This window comes from Leopardus geoffroyi, chromosome D2 (genome assembly GCF_018350155.1).
Source record: "Leopardus geoffroyi isolate Oge1 chromosome D2, O.geoffroyi_Oge1_pat1.0, whole genome shotgun sequence".
NCBI lineage: Eukaryota > Metazoa > Chordata > Mammalia > Carnivora > Felidae > Leopardus > Leopardus geoffroyi.
This window is the reverse complement of record NC_059334.1, coordinates 71841871-71859205: the sequence shown is the minus strand read 5'-3', so window position 1 is coordinate 71859205 and position 17335 is coordinate 71841871. Positions and strand designations below refer to the sequence as shown.

General features: G+C 48.4%; 1 protein-coding gene across 32 annotated transcripts in view; it reads left to right on the top strand.

Annotated features, from left to right (window-relative positions):
• Positions 1-13833, top strand: part of ABLIM1 (actin binding LIM protein 1) — a 302559-nt gene extending 288726 nt beyond the window's left edge. For all 32 annotated transcript variants that reach the window (XM_045439048.1, XM_045439036.1, XM_045439054.1 and 29 more), the window contains 8 exons: positions 51-142; positions 1367-1472; positions 3863-3927; positions 4548-4608; positions 5669-5676; positions 6706-6780; positions 7702-7782; positions 8871-13833. In XM_045439048.1, coding sequence (XP_045295004.1) covers positions 51-142; positions 1367-1472; positions 3863-3927; positions 4548-4608; positions 5669-5676; positions 6706-6780; positions 7702-7782; positions 8871-8984 — 602 coding nt within the window. In that variant the 3' untranslated portion in view covers positions 8985-13833. The remainder of the gene's footprint in view (positions 1-50; positions 143-1366; positions 1473-3862; positions 3928-4547; positions 4609-5668; positions 5677-6705; positions 6781-7701; positions 7783-8870) is intronic.
• The last annotated feature ends 3502 nt before the right edge of the window (positions 13834-17335 follow it).

Below are 17335 nucleotides of genomic sequence, written 5' to 3'. Positions count from 1 at the left end.
TCCCCTTGCCATGGGGCTCATGTGAGAAGTTGTCTTTGCTGTGGAATTAGGAGCCGACATGAGACGCAGATCTAGTGGCAGAGAGGAAGATGACGAGGAGCTTCTGAGGCGCCGGCAGCTGCAGGAAGAGCAACTGATGAAGGTTTGTCCTTAAGCTACTTTGCTGCAAAGTCTCCAATTCAGTTCCATAGACCCGGAAGTGTCAGTGAATGCGATGGGTGAGCCACCAAGGGAGTGAGAGGTGGTCCCGGCCCTCAAATGGCCCGAAATCCGGTAGGCGACCGAAGACGGGCCTCAGGTGACTATAAGACAGGGTACTTAGTGGGTTCCGGAAGAGATGGCCTGGAAGCTGGAGGTCAGGGGGACGTGGAATGTTCGAGCTTCTGTGAGGAGAGCGTGACCGCGTGGGGCATGTGTGTGGCGTGCACGCGTTGAAAGGGTGCCGAAGGGCCGGGTGGAGCCACGCTGTCACCCACGTGGTGCAACACCTGCCTTCCTTCCCCCAGGGCAGCTTCTGCCGAAGGCATTCCCTTGGGACTGAGTATTTGTCCAAGTCTTTCCTCGGGACTTGTAGGACCTAATATGTTGATGTGGGCCAGGAGGGAAGGGACAAAATGGACTGCCACCAAGAAACCCGCATTATACCCCTCCCACAACATCCCAGAAGACCAAAAGAAGGATAGTCCATTATAGCCTGGGGTAGAGGGAGCCAGGAAATTATATACCCTCCCGCCAATAAGAAACTAATGAATCCGCTCCAATGACATTTTCCAAAGATACTTAAGCATATGGGAAACGCACAAGATACTAGTTGTATGGAGGGAAAGGATACAAGGTTGCACTTATAGCGTGAGCCCAGTTTTGTATAATATGCGCATGGAAAAATACAGGATGGATAGAAATCAAAATGTAAATGGTGGTTATCTCTGAGTGGTGGACTATGGGCTACTCTTCTCTCCTTCTAGATTTTCTAAAGTCTGTGCAACGAGCATACACTACTTGTGTTTTCTTGTTTTTAAACAAATCAGCGTAATTTCTTTTTTTAAAGATACTCTCCCCAAACTCCCCTGTGTGCTTCAAAAATCGGCATACGCACATGCCTCCTGAGGTCACCTCAGGGCACGCTGGGCAGGGCGGAGGAGAGAGAACATTCTTCTGACATGGCCTAGGGGAATGGTATCTTGACATTAAAAAAGGCTAAGAGGGGTTCAAGGTTCAAAACCTGGCCTACCCGCTGGGGAACCACCGGCCTCTGGGTGGTTCATTCTAGAGTCAGAAACTTCTTGCAGGACCTTCTCAAACAGAAACTGCCATCTGTGACCATAATTGTGGACTCCTCTTTTATGTGTCTTTTCTCTGTGAATAGCTCAACTCAGGCCTGGGGCAGTTGATATTGAAAGAGGAGATGGAGAAGGAGAGCCGGGAGAGGTCGTCCCTGTCAGCCAGTCGCTACGATTCTCCCATCAACTCAGGTGAGCAGCGGACCCACTGCCTTCTCCCAGCAGGAGCCGGCCCCCCTGCCTGCAGGGAGCCTGCCTGGCCTGTTCCAGGAGAGGCAGGGACACTTCTGGTGTGTTCTCCGTGAAAGGAAGTACAGGAAACCCACTGCGTGTCAGCTTAGCTTACGAGGATGCCGTAGTTTTTCCTTAAATGTGTATCTTCTTCATGACGGAAGTGGGGGGGCGCCCTGGGAGGATTTTCTGAGGGTCTGTTCAGAATACTCATCTTAGAGGGAATCCATGAAAGGAAATCCTTACAGAGAACAGATGCTTTTGGAGCATTTAGAGACACGGATGTATCATGTATATCTGTAATGTATGGAATGCACACACACACACACACACACACACACACACACACACACAATTAGAAGTAAACATAAAGGAAAAGCTCAATCACTGAGAGGTCTAGATCAGGCAGGGAAGGAAGAAGGTACATAATTAGGATCTTCTGTCTTTCTGGGTTTTATGCCCCCTGCTGGGAGAGGAGGACATCCACATACACAGAAGTAGCCACTGATCTTCTCTTACCCTAGAAAGGGTCTCAGACTTTCTAAACCCATGTACTTTCAACTCCTCTTACCTTACTTCCATTAGAGAAGAACTATGATTTTTGGCTCAAGGGAACTTGATTTTGCAAGAGACTTCTTAACATTTGATGAAATTGATTTACCCTTTTAATCGGGAACACTGTATGACAATGTGAATCAAGCCCTTATAGTTCATTTCATTTTGACTATTCTCTTTAAAAAAAGAGAGAAAGGCAGGGCACCTGGATGGCTCAGTTGGTTAAGCGTCCCAACTTCGGCTCAGGTCATGACCTCCCAGTTCCTAAGTTCAAGCCCTGCATCGGGCTCTCTGCTATCAGCACAGAGCCCACTTTGGATCCTCTGTCCCCCTCTCTCTGTCTCTCTACAGCTTGTTCTGTCTCTCTCTCTCTGTCAAAATAAACAAACTTTAAAAAAAAAAAGAAAGGGGGGGAGAGAATAGAATGCTTTTTGATTATAGAGACCTTGAACAACATTTTGAAGACATTGTGATTTTACATTCAGATATCCACTGAAAGAGCTGAAGACAAGCAGAGTTGTTTTTGATACTTTTGAAGGAGATTACTTACACACTGGGCTGGAATAGTTGATCAGTATATTTCCCCCTGCTTATATTTGTCGTAAGTCAGTGCCCTCTTCACCCACAATATTTCTTCTCCCGTGTTCTCAACTAGTGTGTACTTGTCCCTCTTAAAATCTCTTTAACAGTATGTTTAGTGTTCACTACATTCAAGCCCTTGTGTTAAACATTATTTAATTTATTCTCACAACATGCCATTGAAGTCGATGATGTTATTATTATCATCCCCATTTCATAGATCAGAAGACGGGAGCAGGAAATTTAAGTAACTTACCCAGTGTCACATTATTAGTAACTAGCAAAACTAGGTTTCAGGAGTCCAAGTGTTATAACCCCAGAGTGCACGGGAATGCCCGGCTGCCTCTCCGAGATGCCTCACTGGCATCCATCTTGCACTGAGTGGTTTACTAATCTTCAGAGCTCCATCTAACTCTATAGCCCTGTTCTATAAGAATAGATAGCACTATATCTACATGAGTGAAGAAACAAAGACTAACAGAGATGAAATCCCGAGAGGTGCCAAGTTGCAGAGCCAGAACTCAAACCCAGGTCTGCTCCCCCGAAAGCCCCATAGTTGATGTCGTGCGAGGCTGTTGATTAATGGGATAGTAATGGGGAGACTCCATGAATGGGGTGGCTTATCCCACGCCTCTCCTGGTGGGCCAGGAGAGCATGACATTTATACGGTTGGCTTTCAGGTCACTTATTGCAGCCAGACCAATGGGGCATGAACGTATGCATCCAGGTAGCCCTGGGTTCAGATCATCGCTTAGCGGTTTATAAGATGAGTGATCTTGGGCAAGATACTTAACTTCTCTTAGCCCCTATTTCTCCTATGAAATGGAAATAATAATGGTATTATTAGGGTTGTATTGAGGATTCGGAGATAAAGCAGCATCAGGCAACTCTTTCCTTCTCCATCCATTCCCTGCATCACCCAAATGTGGTGGCCTTTCAGGAACATTAGAGCCCAACAGTATCTGGGTTATTTTTTTCCATTTATCTATGGATCTTCTCTTCTGTAAGGTAGAAGATAAATTGTCAGTTTCGTTACAGAACTGGACTTCTGGGGGCACCTGGCTGGCTCAGTCGGTACAGCATGCGACTCTTGATCTTGGGGTCGTGAGTTCAAGCCCCACATTAGGGAGAGAGTTTACTTTTAAAAGAAAGAAGCTTTTAAGAATTGGACTTCTGATTTCCTCTTTTTTTTTCTTTTTTTACCTTTTCTCATTCAGCTTCACATGCTCTGTCATCTAAAACCTCATCTCTCCCAGGCTATGGAAAAAATGGGCTTCACCGGGTAAGATTTCTCAATGAGTTGTTCCTGAGTTTATTCCTTCTTCAGACCTGGTATGAAGTGCTGACATACTGTCTGAGTATGTCTGATAATATATCTCAGTCCTAGGATATGAAGAAAATTATAATCTCTGATATCGTGGCAAATCACTTTGAGTTACAGGCAGAATAAAATAGTTCTATTGAGAGAAAGAGAAATTGACTGTAGATGGAAAAATAACCTCTATAAGCTCGTGGGAAGACTACATTAATTGATCGTGTGGCAAATATTTCAAGCTAAAAGTAGTAACTTGAGCCCGTATCTCTGCTGTGAAAAGATACAGGAAAGTTCCTTGCAATCGCCCTCCCCCCAAAGCATAGGACAAATGTAATTGCGTAGCTGTGTGAAGAAACGTATTTTTATTTATTGGCAAAAGATAACCTGCTTACCCAGGTCCTGCTGCCGTCGGAGGCATCGCGAAAGACAAAGAGATTCCATAATAGTAGAAGAAAAATGACAAGGGCCCAGGAATTCAGCTTGGGAAGAACTCTTAGGATTTTATAAATCCTTTCTTTCCTTTCACCTGGCTCTAAAACCGTCACGGTGGAGTGGATTTGCTAACGATGTGTTCTTCCTCATCTCAGCCTGTTTCCACAGACTTTGCTCAGTACAACAGCTATGGGGACGTCAGCGGCGGAGTCCGAGGTAAGGCCATCGCGGTCACACTGCTGACTGACTGGCTGTGCAGTCACAAATACATGGTCTCTGTTCGTGCAGTCTGCCCTCCGAAAGTCAGATCGCAGCTAGCCTGTGGGAGCTCACGGAGCATGTATTAAAATCGCAAAGCGTCACCACTGAAATGAGACCAGAGAAGCAGAGTTTGTAAGAATGAATTCATTGCTCCTGCCATGTGCTGAGCACTCCACCACATAGATCTCTGGAGTTACAGCACACTCTAAGCAAGACACGGCCCTACTGTCAAAAATGCACATGAGGGGCGCCTGGGTGGCTCAGTCGGTTGAGCGTCCGACTTCGGCTCAGGTCATGATCTCACAGTTCACGAGTTCGAGCTCCGTGTCAGGCTCTGTGCTGACGGTTTGGAGCCTGGAGCCTGCTTCAGATTCTGTGTCTCCCTCTCTCTCTGCCCCTTCTCTGCTCACGCTCTGCCTCTCTCTCTCTCTCTCTCTTTCAAAACTAAATAAACATTAAAAAAAAATGCACATGAGTGGGGCACCTGGGTGGCTCAGTCGGTTGAGTGTCTGACTTCAGCCCAAGGTCATGATCCCGTACTTTGTGGGTTCGAGTCCCACGTCAGGCTCTGTGCTGACAGCTCAGAGCCTGGAGCATGCTTCCGATTCTGTGTCTCCCTCTCTCTATCCCCCTCCCCCACTCTGTCTATCTCCGAAAAATAAACATTAAAAAAAATTACTTAAAAAAAAATGCACATGACTGAGTGAGACATAGGGACAGGTTGAGGTGACAAGAGAGAAGCTTCCAGAGATACATGCTGTAAGCAGAGAAGGCGGAAATACCTTCAGGGTGTCGGGGAAAGCCTCCGTGAAAAAAGGGTGTTTTAGCTGATAACGGAAACAGGAGTAGGCATCTCCTAGCTTCAGGGAGACAGCGTGTCCAGAGACCCCAGCAGAGAGAAGAACACGGTGCCTTGCAGAATGTCTGCGGAATTGCAGTAGAATATTGTATATTAATGTGTCGTGTTTTTCTCTGATCTTTCTCTTCTGAAATTTTCTTTTTCTTTCCTTTCTAGACTACCAGGTATGGAACACTGTCTTTCTCAAGTTGTTGACCACGCCAGCAAAACAGCCATTTACCAGTCCAGACTCGTGTGGCGGCTCGAGGGAAGGGTTTCTGTCGAGAAGATTCTTAACTTGGGTTGATTGGTCTGATTCATTAGCCCGGAGATGTGAGGAGCCGTAAGGATCAGGAATGCCCGATGCCCACGTCAAGCTGGCCCCGCTGGCCTTGGGGACGTGGCATGAACCAGGCCAGGTGTCCGAGGACTCTTGCTCTGGCCTCAGAGCGTCCTCTCTGTGGCAGAAGTGGACCAACATCAAGGGTCTGCCCACATACAGTTTTCCCTTTCAGTTTTGAGCTTTGGGTCCTCCCCTCCTTCCTATGGTCCCAGATGGTCCCAAATGAGAAGAAATTCCTGTCCTGTCTGGTACCATTTCTTTTTTCCTAGACCCTAGCCTTATAAAATCATGGTGGAGGATGGGGCGGGGGGGGGGGGGGGGGAATACAAAGAAAACTCAGAGTAAAGTAAGAAAAGAATCACAGACTTGGAAATATTTTAATATACTGTATACTTTCATGTGTGGAGCCTCAATTAGGAATTAATAGTTGTTGTTTTTAAAGTTTATTTCCTTATTTGGAAAGAGAGAGAGAGCATGAGCAGGGGAGGGGTGGAGAGAGGGAAGGAGAGAATCCCAAACAAACTCCGCATTGTCAGTGCAGAGCTGGACCTGGGACTTGATCTCAAGAACCAGGAGATCATGACCTGAGCCGAAATCAAGAGTCGGATGCTTAACCGACTGAACCACCCAGGGGCCCCTCAATAGTTATTAAGCCAGGGTCTTTCCCCACTTAATGACAGAAGAACAGTATTCCCAGTATCCCTGCTCTTATGCAGCAAGGATTTCATTTTTGAAATATTTATGGTGATCACAATGGCACATCTGTAAGACAGGATTTGAGACAGAAACCGGGAGTCTGGGGAGGCCACACGGTTCCCCCCTCAGCTCCCCACGCTGTCATGTGCTCCTTAAAGCGGCTTTTCTGTTGCAGACTCTCCCAGATGGCCACATGTCCGGAACAAGAATGGACCGGGGGGTGTCCATGCCCAACATGTTGGAACCAAAGGCAAGTGTAGCCATTCTCCCGGCTCTCATACGGGAATAGCACACCGGGCCATCACCCTGAAGAGCTTTGGTTTTCTGCCATTCCATCACACTCAGTGTTGAGGTCCACTTGCTTCCAGGCCGATACATCACACAAGCCACCTCACAGAGTACCCTGACTCTCCACTGGTTTTGTCACACTGAGTCAACAGGTTTAAGCCCTCACTGGGTACGGTATGATGTATTCACAGTGAAATACAGCACACCTCTCCTACGAGCTCTGTACTTGGCCCCTGGTACAAGCACTGCGAGGCACACCCAGTGCAAAGTGGGGCACCCACAGACCGCCCCAGATGGGGTGGCCAACACATCCCGCTTGCCCAGGACTCTCCCAGCGTGAGCCCTGAAAGTCTGGCATTCCAGGAACCTCCTCCGTGCCGAGCAAACTGGGATGATTGGTTACCCTAGCTCCAGACCATCCTGAAACTCCAGAGGTGTCCAAGGCTATGCTCCCTGGTGACCATAACCGGGACTTATTTCAGTGTCCTCCACCAGAGGGCTTCTGGGCCTGCCTGGCTGCATGGAATCATGAGCCGGTCATGGAACAAGACCGTTGAACCCTGCAAGGGTACCCTGTCATATAAACCACATTCCTGTCATTTCACTTCTAATTTTTACCTTTACCCCCAAGACATAATAGGTTTGTATCCTTTCACTCTACAAAGCCCTCCAAAGGCACAGGGTCACATGAGACATGGTGAGTTGAGAATGTATGAGAACTGGTCCCTGTCCATTGGATATCTGAGGAACACCCATCATTCAGATTCTATAATTACAATGTCTTAGAAGCTCTATCTTGGGAGTGCTAGATTTTAGGTAGATTCTGCTTGTTAATAAAATGGACAATGGTGTTCTAGAAGAGGTATTTTTCTTTGCTTCTCAGATATTTCCATATGAAATGCTGATGGTGACCAACAGAGGGCGCAACAAAATCCTAAGAGACGTGGACAGAACCAGGCTGGAGGTAAACTAACTAACTAAATAAATAAATAACTAGTCCCCACTGCAGATACCTGTGCACTTCCCCCAACTTTCCCCAGGCAAAAAAAAAAAAATGAAAAGAGTCAACCTCATATGTTAGATAGAACTACAATAACTTGGGATGAAAACCCAAATATTAAGAGATCAGCCTAAATGTGTGGTGACACCCCAAAGATGACCCAGGAGGCACAGTATGATTTTAGTCATTTTCTGTGGAAACGATGTCGTCATCATGATGGCCGGGGTTGTAGAGTGGAATCCATCCTTCTTCAGATACCCTAGAGCCTGACCTTTCCCTGAGCCTGGGTCCAGCTCGTCGCGAGAGGGAAGGGAGCGCTGGACGAAGAGTGTCTCTCTTGGCTGTTCCCACATTCCTTGTTGAAGGGTTCTCTGGGTGCACACACCCGAGACCTCCTTAGACATGGAATGCTGATCTTTATACTTTTCCATCTGAGTGATTTTAATTAAGAAAAACTCTGGCTGCCAGTCTTAAAAAGAATCATTACTTCTCCCTGACAAAAGGCAGTACCTGTGTGTGTGAAGTCAGTCTGGCACAGAGAATAAAGGCTCTACTATCCTGAGGGAACTTTTCAGGAGAGACAACAGATGGAGTCTGTCCTCCTCACAGACCAGGCATCCACCAAAACTCCTGCCGCTGAGCCAGGAGGGAGCCCCTGGGCTCCCCGGAGACCATTCTGGAAGTCTCTCTCTGGCTTTCTTATTACTATGGTCCATGTTCCCTGCATCTCCTCAACGTCCCAGCGACCTGAAATGGAGTTGCCTCTAGGGTGATGGGTCACCTTCCTATGTCCCATCACCATTAAGTATATTCAATAACCATCAATACTCCACCAGCTCTTTGTCTCCTGGCGAGGGTGCCTCCCCTGGGCCAACCAGGTAAGGATCCAGTGAGGCCAGGGCCTGCTAATAAGCTCAAGAAGTAAACTCCTCTGCCATCATTCTGTCTTGCTCTTCACCATGATCCCCTGTAGGCTTGAGAGCAACTCTCAAGGCTCAAGGCCATTCGGGTGGCCGTCAGAACTTAACCACTGATCTTTTCTCCCATCACAGCGCCACTTAGCCCCAGAAGTGTTTCGGGAAATCTTTGGAATGCCCATACAGGAATTTGACAAGTTACCTCTTTGGAGACGCAACGACATGAAGAAGAAAGCGAAACTCTTCTAGGCCTCCCCCGCCCCCTGCCCGCCCCCGCCCCGCGTAGACAGCAGGTAGAAAAAGGACTGACGTGGCGGTGACACATAAGATGTTGTGTTAAGGCCCAAACTTGATTGGAGAACTTTCAAGCTGCTGTCCCTCAGCAACGACGAAAGGGGAAACCTGGTGAAAACACCCACGAGCCAAACTTCGGACCCACCACCGGCAACACTTGCCAAGAAGCAACAGGATAGAAATTTCTGTGTTCCCCACACTCGTGACCTTTTTCCATCACCTTATGTACGCGACAGTTCCTATAACTGTTGTCTCACAATAGTGCTGACCGTGTGGGTAAGAGCCAGCACATGCCCTTAGGACGCCGCATGGAAAAAAAGCAGCTGTAGTAATTCCGAGGTAGGAATATATTTATTATGTAGCACTGTGGCTAAGAAGGAAGAGCCTGAGGGGCATATCCATGCGGGCACACCGCTTTGCGCACCCCTGTCCTCACTGGCCTCGCGAAGCCCGACCTGCGCCCCCCAGCAGGATGCAAATCAGAGTCGGGGCACCGGGCCAGCTCTGCTCTGAGGGGGCTGAATAGCAGCCAGAGTCATTTTTAACACGCTCCTTTTTTCTCTACTGTTTGCTAGGACCTGGTTGGCAAATTACTTAGTTATTATTTAAAAACAAAAAAAAAAAATTTTTTTTTTAAGAGAAAGAGAGGGAAATGGAATGAAAGGAATATCTCCCTTCATTCTTTTCCTGCTTCAGACTGTGTGCTTCATTCAGCCTCCCCACCACGGACAGCAGCTGTCCCCCGGCCCCACCGCCCAGAAAGGAAAGGGAGAGGTTCTCTCCGGTTGTGTGCTGTTAGATGACTTTTGCCCAAGGGGGCCGCGGCACTCTTGGCAAAAAAAAAAAAAAGAAATGTGTCCCGCCCACGCTAGTCCTTCTTCCACCCAGCATCCTCTGAATCCGATCAAGCCCACCGGCGTTTTGGGGGGGGGGGAGGTCTTTTCAGTAGTCGGCTAAGGAAAGGGCACGCTTTTCTCTCTGCAATCTCTGCAACTCCAGGGTACATTGCTTCAGACTGATTTAATTTGGCCTTTTCAGCTTTCCTTCTTTGCCTAGCTCTGTTGACTTCATGGTGTGTGCGTGTGTGTGTGTGTGTGTGTGTGTGCGCGCGCGCGTACGTGGACGCACCCAGGGTAGTTTGGGGAGTCTGCGTGTACTTTTACATCTCATTTCTGCTTGAACGTTTGTCTGGCCGGGCGGCAGCTTTTCCAAGGAACATTTGCACACGTGCGCCTGACTCAAAGGGCGAGAGTGAGGCTACACCGCACCCAACAAGGCATCCTTCGTGGAAGGGTGTTGGTGTCAGAAGCCAGCATCCTCCGTGATTGATGGAGCTCAGGTCAGCAGCACGCCGAGGAGGAAACAGACCTCCGATCGGGCTGTGTGTGGAGCTCGGAGCATCGCACCAGAGTTCACCAATTTGGCAACACGAGATTTAAAGCGGGGCCTAGGATTTCACCAAAACGCGCGTGTAAGACCGCGTCACGGTTCCCGGCAGCTTCCGGCCGTGGCTCAAATGACCTGTGAGTCGGATGAGGGAGGGTCTCTCCAGCTCCACACACGGGAGGCTTTCACATGTATTCGTGTGCACTGGGGGCTCTGCCTAGGAATTGAAACTCTGTTTTAAAGCCAAAGGAGAAATCATGCGAATTCTCTTCCTATGCCTCTGATAATAAAGGCTCAGAAGTTCTTCCTGCTGGCACCAAGTATTTGAACTAGTTGGTAACTGACTCCCGTGGTAAAAAGCAAGGAAACTTGTTCCAGGACCTGTACTGCGAACCTCTAACTTGTGACGCACTCCATCACGCGGGTGCTGTGCTGAGCTCTGGGCCTGCTCAGTAGCACTGTCCTGCACCCTCCCCAAGGGGATCGAAAGCCGCCTGTCCTTTCAGTGCTAGACACTGAATGTTTGAGGACTGTTCTCACAAATAGGAGTGTGTGTGTGTGTGTGTGTGTGTGTGTGTGCGCACATTGGACCTACTAACGCGTTTTGCAAGTGGCTCTGATGGAGTGGACGAAAGAAGACCGGCTCCTCCTGGGTCTGAAGCCTCCGGACCGCAGCTCGCAGTTTAGTGCCTCTTGCCTCGTTCAGTATTTCTGCCGCCCCGACTTCCCTCCGACCTCTCCTGCACCTGCCACCTCAGGCCCGCGTATCCTAGTCCTTGCTTTGCCCTGGCCCAGTGGGAGGAGTGGAGACCAGAGGGTATTCCCAGTAATCGGTCACAAGCATGGCCAAATGGGTGCCCGTGCTAGGCTGGTGGAGAGAAGTTTTTCATTACGGGGATAAGAAAGGGCCCTCCATGGTTTCATTGGTTAATGAATTATGACTCATGTGCACATAGATCAAATGTCAGTGGGAGAAAAATTGCAGTGGTAGTTAAAGATCCGAACCAAAACCTCCCACCAATGAAACTCTACTTCTGTTGTATCTTTTGAATTCAATTCTGCATCCAACTCGGGGATCGGGGGTGGGAAGCTTCTTTCCGTATTGAGCGTACTAGCTCACTTAAACTGCACCATGCAAAAATGCATTACCAGAAAACGTCAGTAGCCTCCCGTCTGCGGGCAGAGCAGCGCTGTGCTCTGGGGAGGGGTTGTAGACAACCATAACGTGGAGCGGGTTCCCCGACTCCACTCCCGGCAGAAGACTCCAGCTGGAGGGATGGGCCGTGGGGCAACCTGGTTCTCCTAACTGCCAAATCTATTCTATAGGCTACAATGGCCTCTCCGTTTTTTTAAAAACCGGGCTCAGCATGCTTGTCCTCGGTACGTCCAGGCCACCGTGCAGGACATCCGCGTTCTCTGCTTGAACCCCACTCTGCACGGCACATAAAAATTCCACTTGTTAACGCAGCCAAAGGAACAGAGATCGTTCCCTCTAGGGAAGGACTCCCACAGCTGGCAAACTTTCCTGGCACGTACCCCAAGGGCTCCATTTTTGAGGGTTGGGCCTACTTCCAATTCCTTAAGCACACACGGATTGCATGAAGCAAAAGAGGCCTCTGGCAACGTGGAAGTCAGTGCTTCCTTTACGGTTTCTCCCAGGAGAGCCAGGATCCCATTTAGTCTTCCTGTGGGGTGTAAGAGGAGACGTGAAGACCATTTGGGAACTAGTACAGCCCGCTGTGCACCCACATTTTGGTTTGGGTTAGTTAGGAAATGTTCTTCATGCGACTCGTTCAATAACTAGCAGTAAACTGCCTGTTCTGTGCAACCTCACGCAGAAGAGCCAGAGTTCATGGGCACTGTGGCCCGCACTCCCCGTGCAGCTCACGTTCTCAGTCTGGTTGTGCCCGTCAACTCTACCTAGAGAAGTCTTGCTGGAAATGTTTATAAAACTTTCACCTAATTTCTTTACACTTGAAAGCAAACACCTTTTTCTAAAGAATTGCTTCTCAGATGATTATATCAAATATATACGCTTTTGCAAGTTAAAAAAAAAAAATTCAAATTCACTACTTTTGACTAGGTAGGTCTTTCTAAAAATTCTTTCAAAAAGCTTGGTGTTAGCGTCCGGCGCGTCGAAGGGGCAGGTGAGCCCTCTCTCTGACTGTCAGGAAAGATGGTGGAAGGAAAGGAACTCCGTGTCGTCCCCCCTTCTGTGTCCTCTGAGGCAAGCTCGATTTTTAGATCACGTCTTCTGCATTCCTGGTCACTGTTCAGTCTACACTTCCTCGGCCAGCCTTGACCTTCTTGATCTTTGAAATTCTTTTCTTTTGATAAACCAAGTGTTTGTGAGTAAGCCCCTACAACTCACTCATGAGTACTCCCTTTTGAAGAATGTTCTCTTAAAAAAAGATGATTTCAGGCTTGAGATTTACAGTCGACGCCATCTTAGAGTGTAATGTACATTAAGGAAACTACCCGACTGTGTCGTAATGAAAGAAAGCGAAACGTTGACTCTGGCCTTTAAAAAAAAAAAAAAAAAAAAAAAAATCGCTTTCCATTTGTTGCCCAGGAAGCAATGAGGAGATGGTGATGGATATGCTTTGCATGTGGATTTTTGTGTTTTCATTTGGGCAAATGTAACTTATGGCAAACTCAGAAAAGGGGGAGGTGGTCCCTTTAAGCTGAAAGAAACTTTCGAAACAATGTATGCAGACACAACAAAATCGAATCCAACATTTTCTGACGCTTGATGTAATCGACTGGCAATTGTTATCATTAAATAAAATTCTTCCCCAAAGTGTCTTTCTCAAGAGTGAAGATCCCATGAGTCACTTTTGGAACCTATTCACCAAAGGTAGCAGGAGACAATACTATTTACGCCAACATCCAGAAAGGTGGTGAGCCACTTGATGATGGTCTATGCCCATGTTTCTTTATCCTGTGGAAGAGAAAACAGTTGTCCACGATATCGATGTTCCTCTTGGGTTCCGTGTACAGACCCGTCCGGTAACAAATGCGTGTGGTTTCTGTGAGTGGCCGACAAATCTCTTACCATCCTTTCCTTTTGAGTTTGGTTTAATGGAGTTGTTTTTTTTTTTGCAAGTGTCAAAAGACGTCCAGTTCTTCCTGCCCTCCCCTTTCAGAAATATGAAAGTGAATATTTGGAAGAGCTGCTGTTGGAAAGATGTGTCGTGTCCCCCGTGAAAGTGAGTGGGTGTCCGTCTGTGCCCCGAATACCACATACTAATATGCAGAGGCAGGGGCGGCCAGCTGGCCCCACGTCGCTGTGCTTTATGGCCCCGACCTGCCCCACGCTCCTGTCGCAAGCAGCACTTGCCGCTTCCCTGCCCCATACTCTGTGTCACTGTTGTGCACTCGCCACTCAGTGAATAAAGTGTGTGCTTTATTCTGTTCATAAATGCCTCCACGCCGTGTTGCCTTTCTTGCTCCCCTGCTCCTTTGAAAGGTCTGTCCCATTTGAACAAGTACCAGCCTGACTTATGACCAGAACAAAATCAGAATACCAAAGCTTTAGGAATGCATTTTTGTCACATAGGAAGGCCGTTTTGGGGGGGGGGGGGGGGGGGATGCAACAAATAGCAATGGTGTGTTCCAGGACAGTCCAGGAATCCAGACCGGATTGGCCAAGTTGACTAAAGGAAAAATATTGAAAAGAGCTTTGGGGCTGTGCTGGTCTACCTGGTATTTGGTTTTGTGACACAGAACAGTGACAGTCTCATCATCTGGACAAGAAGGGGGATTGATGAACCTTGAGGACAAGAGCTTCTGAACGAGCATGAGTAGTTCACCATTTACTAAGAAACTGCAGTGCATTGGTAGAAACCCATCTTTCAAAGCACCGACCTTAAGTGAAGAAAGTCTTCTAGATTTTGATTTACTTGTTTTCACTGCCACAATTTTGGGCTCGCTGGAAAATACAAGGATGTATGTAGACTCGAGATGCCCTATTCTGACCAGAGCCATTCTCCTGTGGGTCTGTCAAGCCGGTTGTCGTAGTCAACTCAGGCTGCTGTTAACAGAGTTCCATAGACTGGGTGGCTGGAACAGCAAACATTCATTTCGTACCGTTCCGGAGGCTGGGAAGTCCAAGATCCAGGCAGATCTGGTGTCTGGTGAGAATCTGCTTAGGTCTGTAGAGAGCCATCTCTGGTTGTGTCCCCACATGGCAGGGAGAGAGGAAGCAAGCTCTCCTGTCCCTTCTTATAAGGGTGCCAATCCAGGACACCTGGGTGGCTCAGTCAGTTGAGCGTCGACTTCGGCTTGGGTCATGATCTCAAAGTTCACGAGTTTGAGCCCCGCGTCGGGCTCTGTGCTGACAGCTCAGAGCCTGGAGCTTGCTTCAGATTCTGTGTCTCTCTCTCTCTCTGCCCCTCCCCCACTTGTGCTCTGTCTCTCTCTCTCTCAAAAATAAAAACATTAAAAAAAATAAGAATGCTAATCCTATCATGAGGGCTCTGTGCTCGTGATCTAATTACCCAAGGCCCCGCCTCCTGAGGCCATGCCATCGGGGATTAGGATTTCAGTGTATAAATTCATGGAGAGCCACGGCGGGGGGGGGGGGGACACAAACGTGCCACCCGTAACATCTGTGCAGAGGCCAGTCACCCTAGCATTCACGCAGACCCTCATCACCAAGCTGGAAACCGAGACTGTGCTCCAGACAGTTGGTACCTTGAGTGTACTAGTGTAGAACACAGGTCAGGAGGTCCAGCTTGAGGTCTGTGTTCTGGTCGCTTCTGTTTCCACCTGCACCGGCATCACCTCTCTGGGCTGATTACCACAGCCAGCATTTACCTGCAGCCCTTATCTTGAGCTCTCTGTGGCTTTTGCCACTGTGATCACCATTGCGTTGAAGACGGACTCCCTGTGTCGCGTCAGCGGTTAGCCCTCACACGCTGACAGCCAAGTTCACAGCCTATGCCGGGAGTCCAGGGCCTCTCGTAATGGCACTTGCCTCGCCCCGCCCACTGCTCAGCTTTTCCTCCCACGATGCCCCGCCTTCGAATCTTGCCCTCCGGCTCTCCCAAACCTCTGCAGGTTCCCTGAACACACCAGTGCTCTCTCCTACCTCTGCAGCCTTGACAATGGCTTTCCTTTTGTACAATGTCCGATTCTTCAAGGAGGTAGAGAGCAGGAGGATCTGGCCCCAGGAACGAGAGGTAATGGCAACATTAACTATTTGAGATCAGTCGTCCATAGCTCCTTGGAGTTGCCCGTGGGCATTTCCCATGGGCTCCGTTTGCCCTGAATCAAAGACAAGCCTGAGTTCACACCCTCTCTAAGAACCTCCTTGATGGGCCCAGCCCAACCTGCCCCAGAAAATTCTTTGTGGGCCTATGGTTGAACATCGTGTGTGACGCTGTTCGAACGCTGCCTAGTACTATGAGCTTCGCGTGTGTCTCCGCTCTTCAGGTCAACTGTAATGAGGCCTCTATCGAGTGCCAGGGTTTAAGTTAACCGAACTTCTCATGTCGGGCCTATAAGACAGATCACTGTGGCTCTACCCTACAGGTGAGGAGCGCAAACTCAGTCAGTGGCTAACGAAACATTCTTGATCACCAGCCAGTAAGGAGCAAAACTGGGATTCCTGAGGCCCGTCTTCAAATCCCACACTGTTTGCTTCCATCTCCATGACCTCCCGAAGGCAAGGACTGCGTCTCCCACATTCTAAATGCCCCGGGGCACATTGCACGGAGGAGGGTCTCCCTGTGAGACCAGCCAGTTCCCTCCAGTAGGCTGTGAGCCCCAGCACCGCCCACCAAGGTGCTGTTATGAGCAACGGTTGGGAGGTGCTCACTAGCTCTGTATCTTAAAGCCAATTATTTAGACTCCCTAGGCCTCAACTTGTTCATCTGTAAAATGGACCGAATACTAGTACCCATCAGAAGATCATTGCTACATTATAACGCACGTCGAGTGCTGCACAGCACTCAGGACGTAGTAATTACTCAAAAACATCAGTGATCTTTGTTAAGAGCAGTCACCCACTTCGATTTCAAGACCCCCATACACTCTGAGCCTCAGTTTCCTCATCAATAAATTGCTCTCTGGCTACGTTCTGGGCTTGTTAGGCTCAGGCACAGGAAAGCATTGTATCGGTAGGTGATATTGGCTATGGAGAGTTTCTAGGTATTACTTTAAATGGTTCAATCGTTCAAGAAGTTTAGTTTTTGGGGGCGCCTGGGTGGCGCAGTCGGTTAAGCGTCCGACTTCAGCCAGGTCACGATCTCGCGGTCCGTGAGTTCGAGCCCCGCATCAGGCTCTGGGCTGATGGCTCAGAGCCTGGAGCCTGTTTCCAATTCTGTGTCTCCCTCTCTCTCTGCCCCTCCCCCGTTCATGCTCTGTCTCTCTCTGTCCCCCAAAAAATAAATAAACATTGAAAAAAAAAAAAAAAAAAGTTTAGTTTTTGTTCTGGGCTTTTTCTCCCCCAGCCTTTATATGAATACTGCAGCATGAAAGCAAGCCCGCAACTTCTTTTATACGCTTCAAAAACAGCCCTCTCTTTGTCCAATAATAGTCTAAGATTGAGATCCTCTGAAGATGTGCCAAGGCATCGTAACAACAGAAAGGATTACACGGCAGTTAAGTGCAGGCTATGGGGTCAAACTGTCTGGGTTTGAGTTCCAGCTCCACCAATAATCGGTTGTGTAACTACTGGCAATTTGCTTAACTTCTCTCAGCTTCGATTTCCACGTCTATAAAATAGGAATAATAATAGCTACCTCCAAGGGTTATTGTGAGCCTCAGGGAGAGCAGGACCTGGCATAAATGCAAGATGGAGTGCCCAAACATAAGCTTTTATTAATAAAGTTGCTGCCGTGTAATAAAGACCTTCATGTGCCCAGTCCCAAGCTAAGTGTATTATGTGGTTTATTCCAGGCTGCTCTTTACCTTCC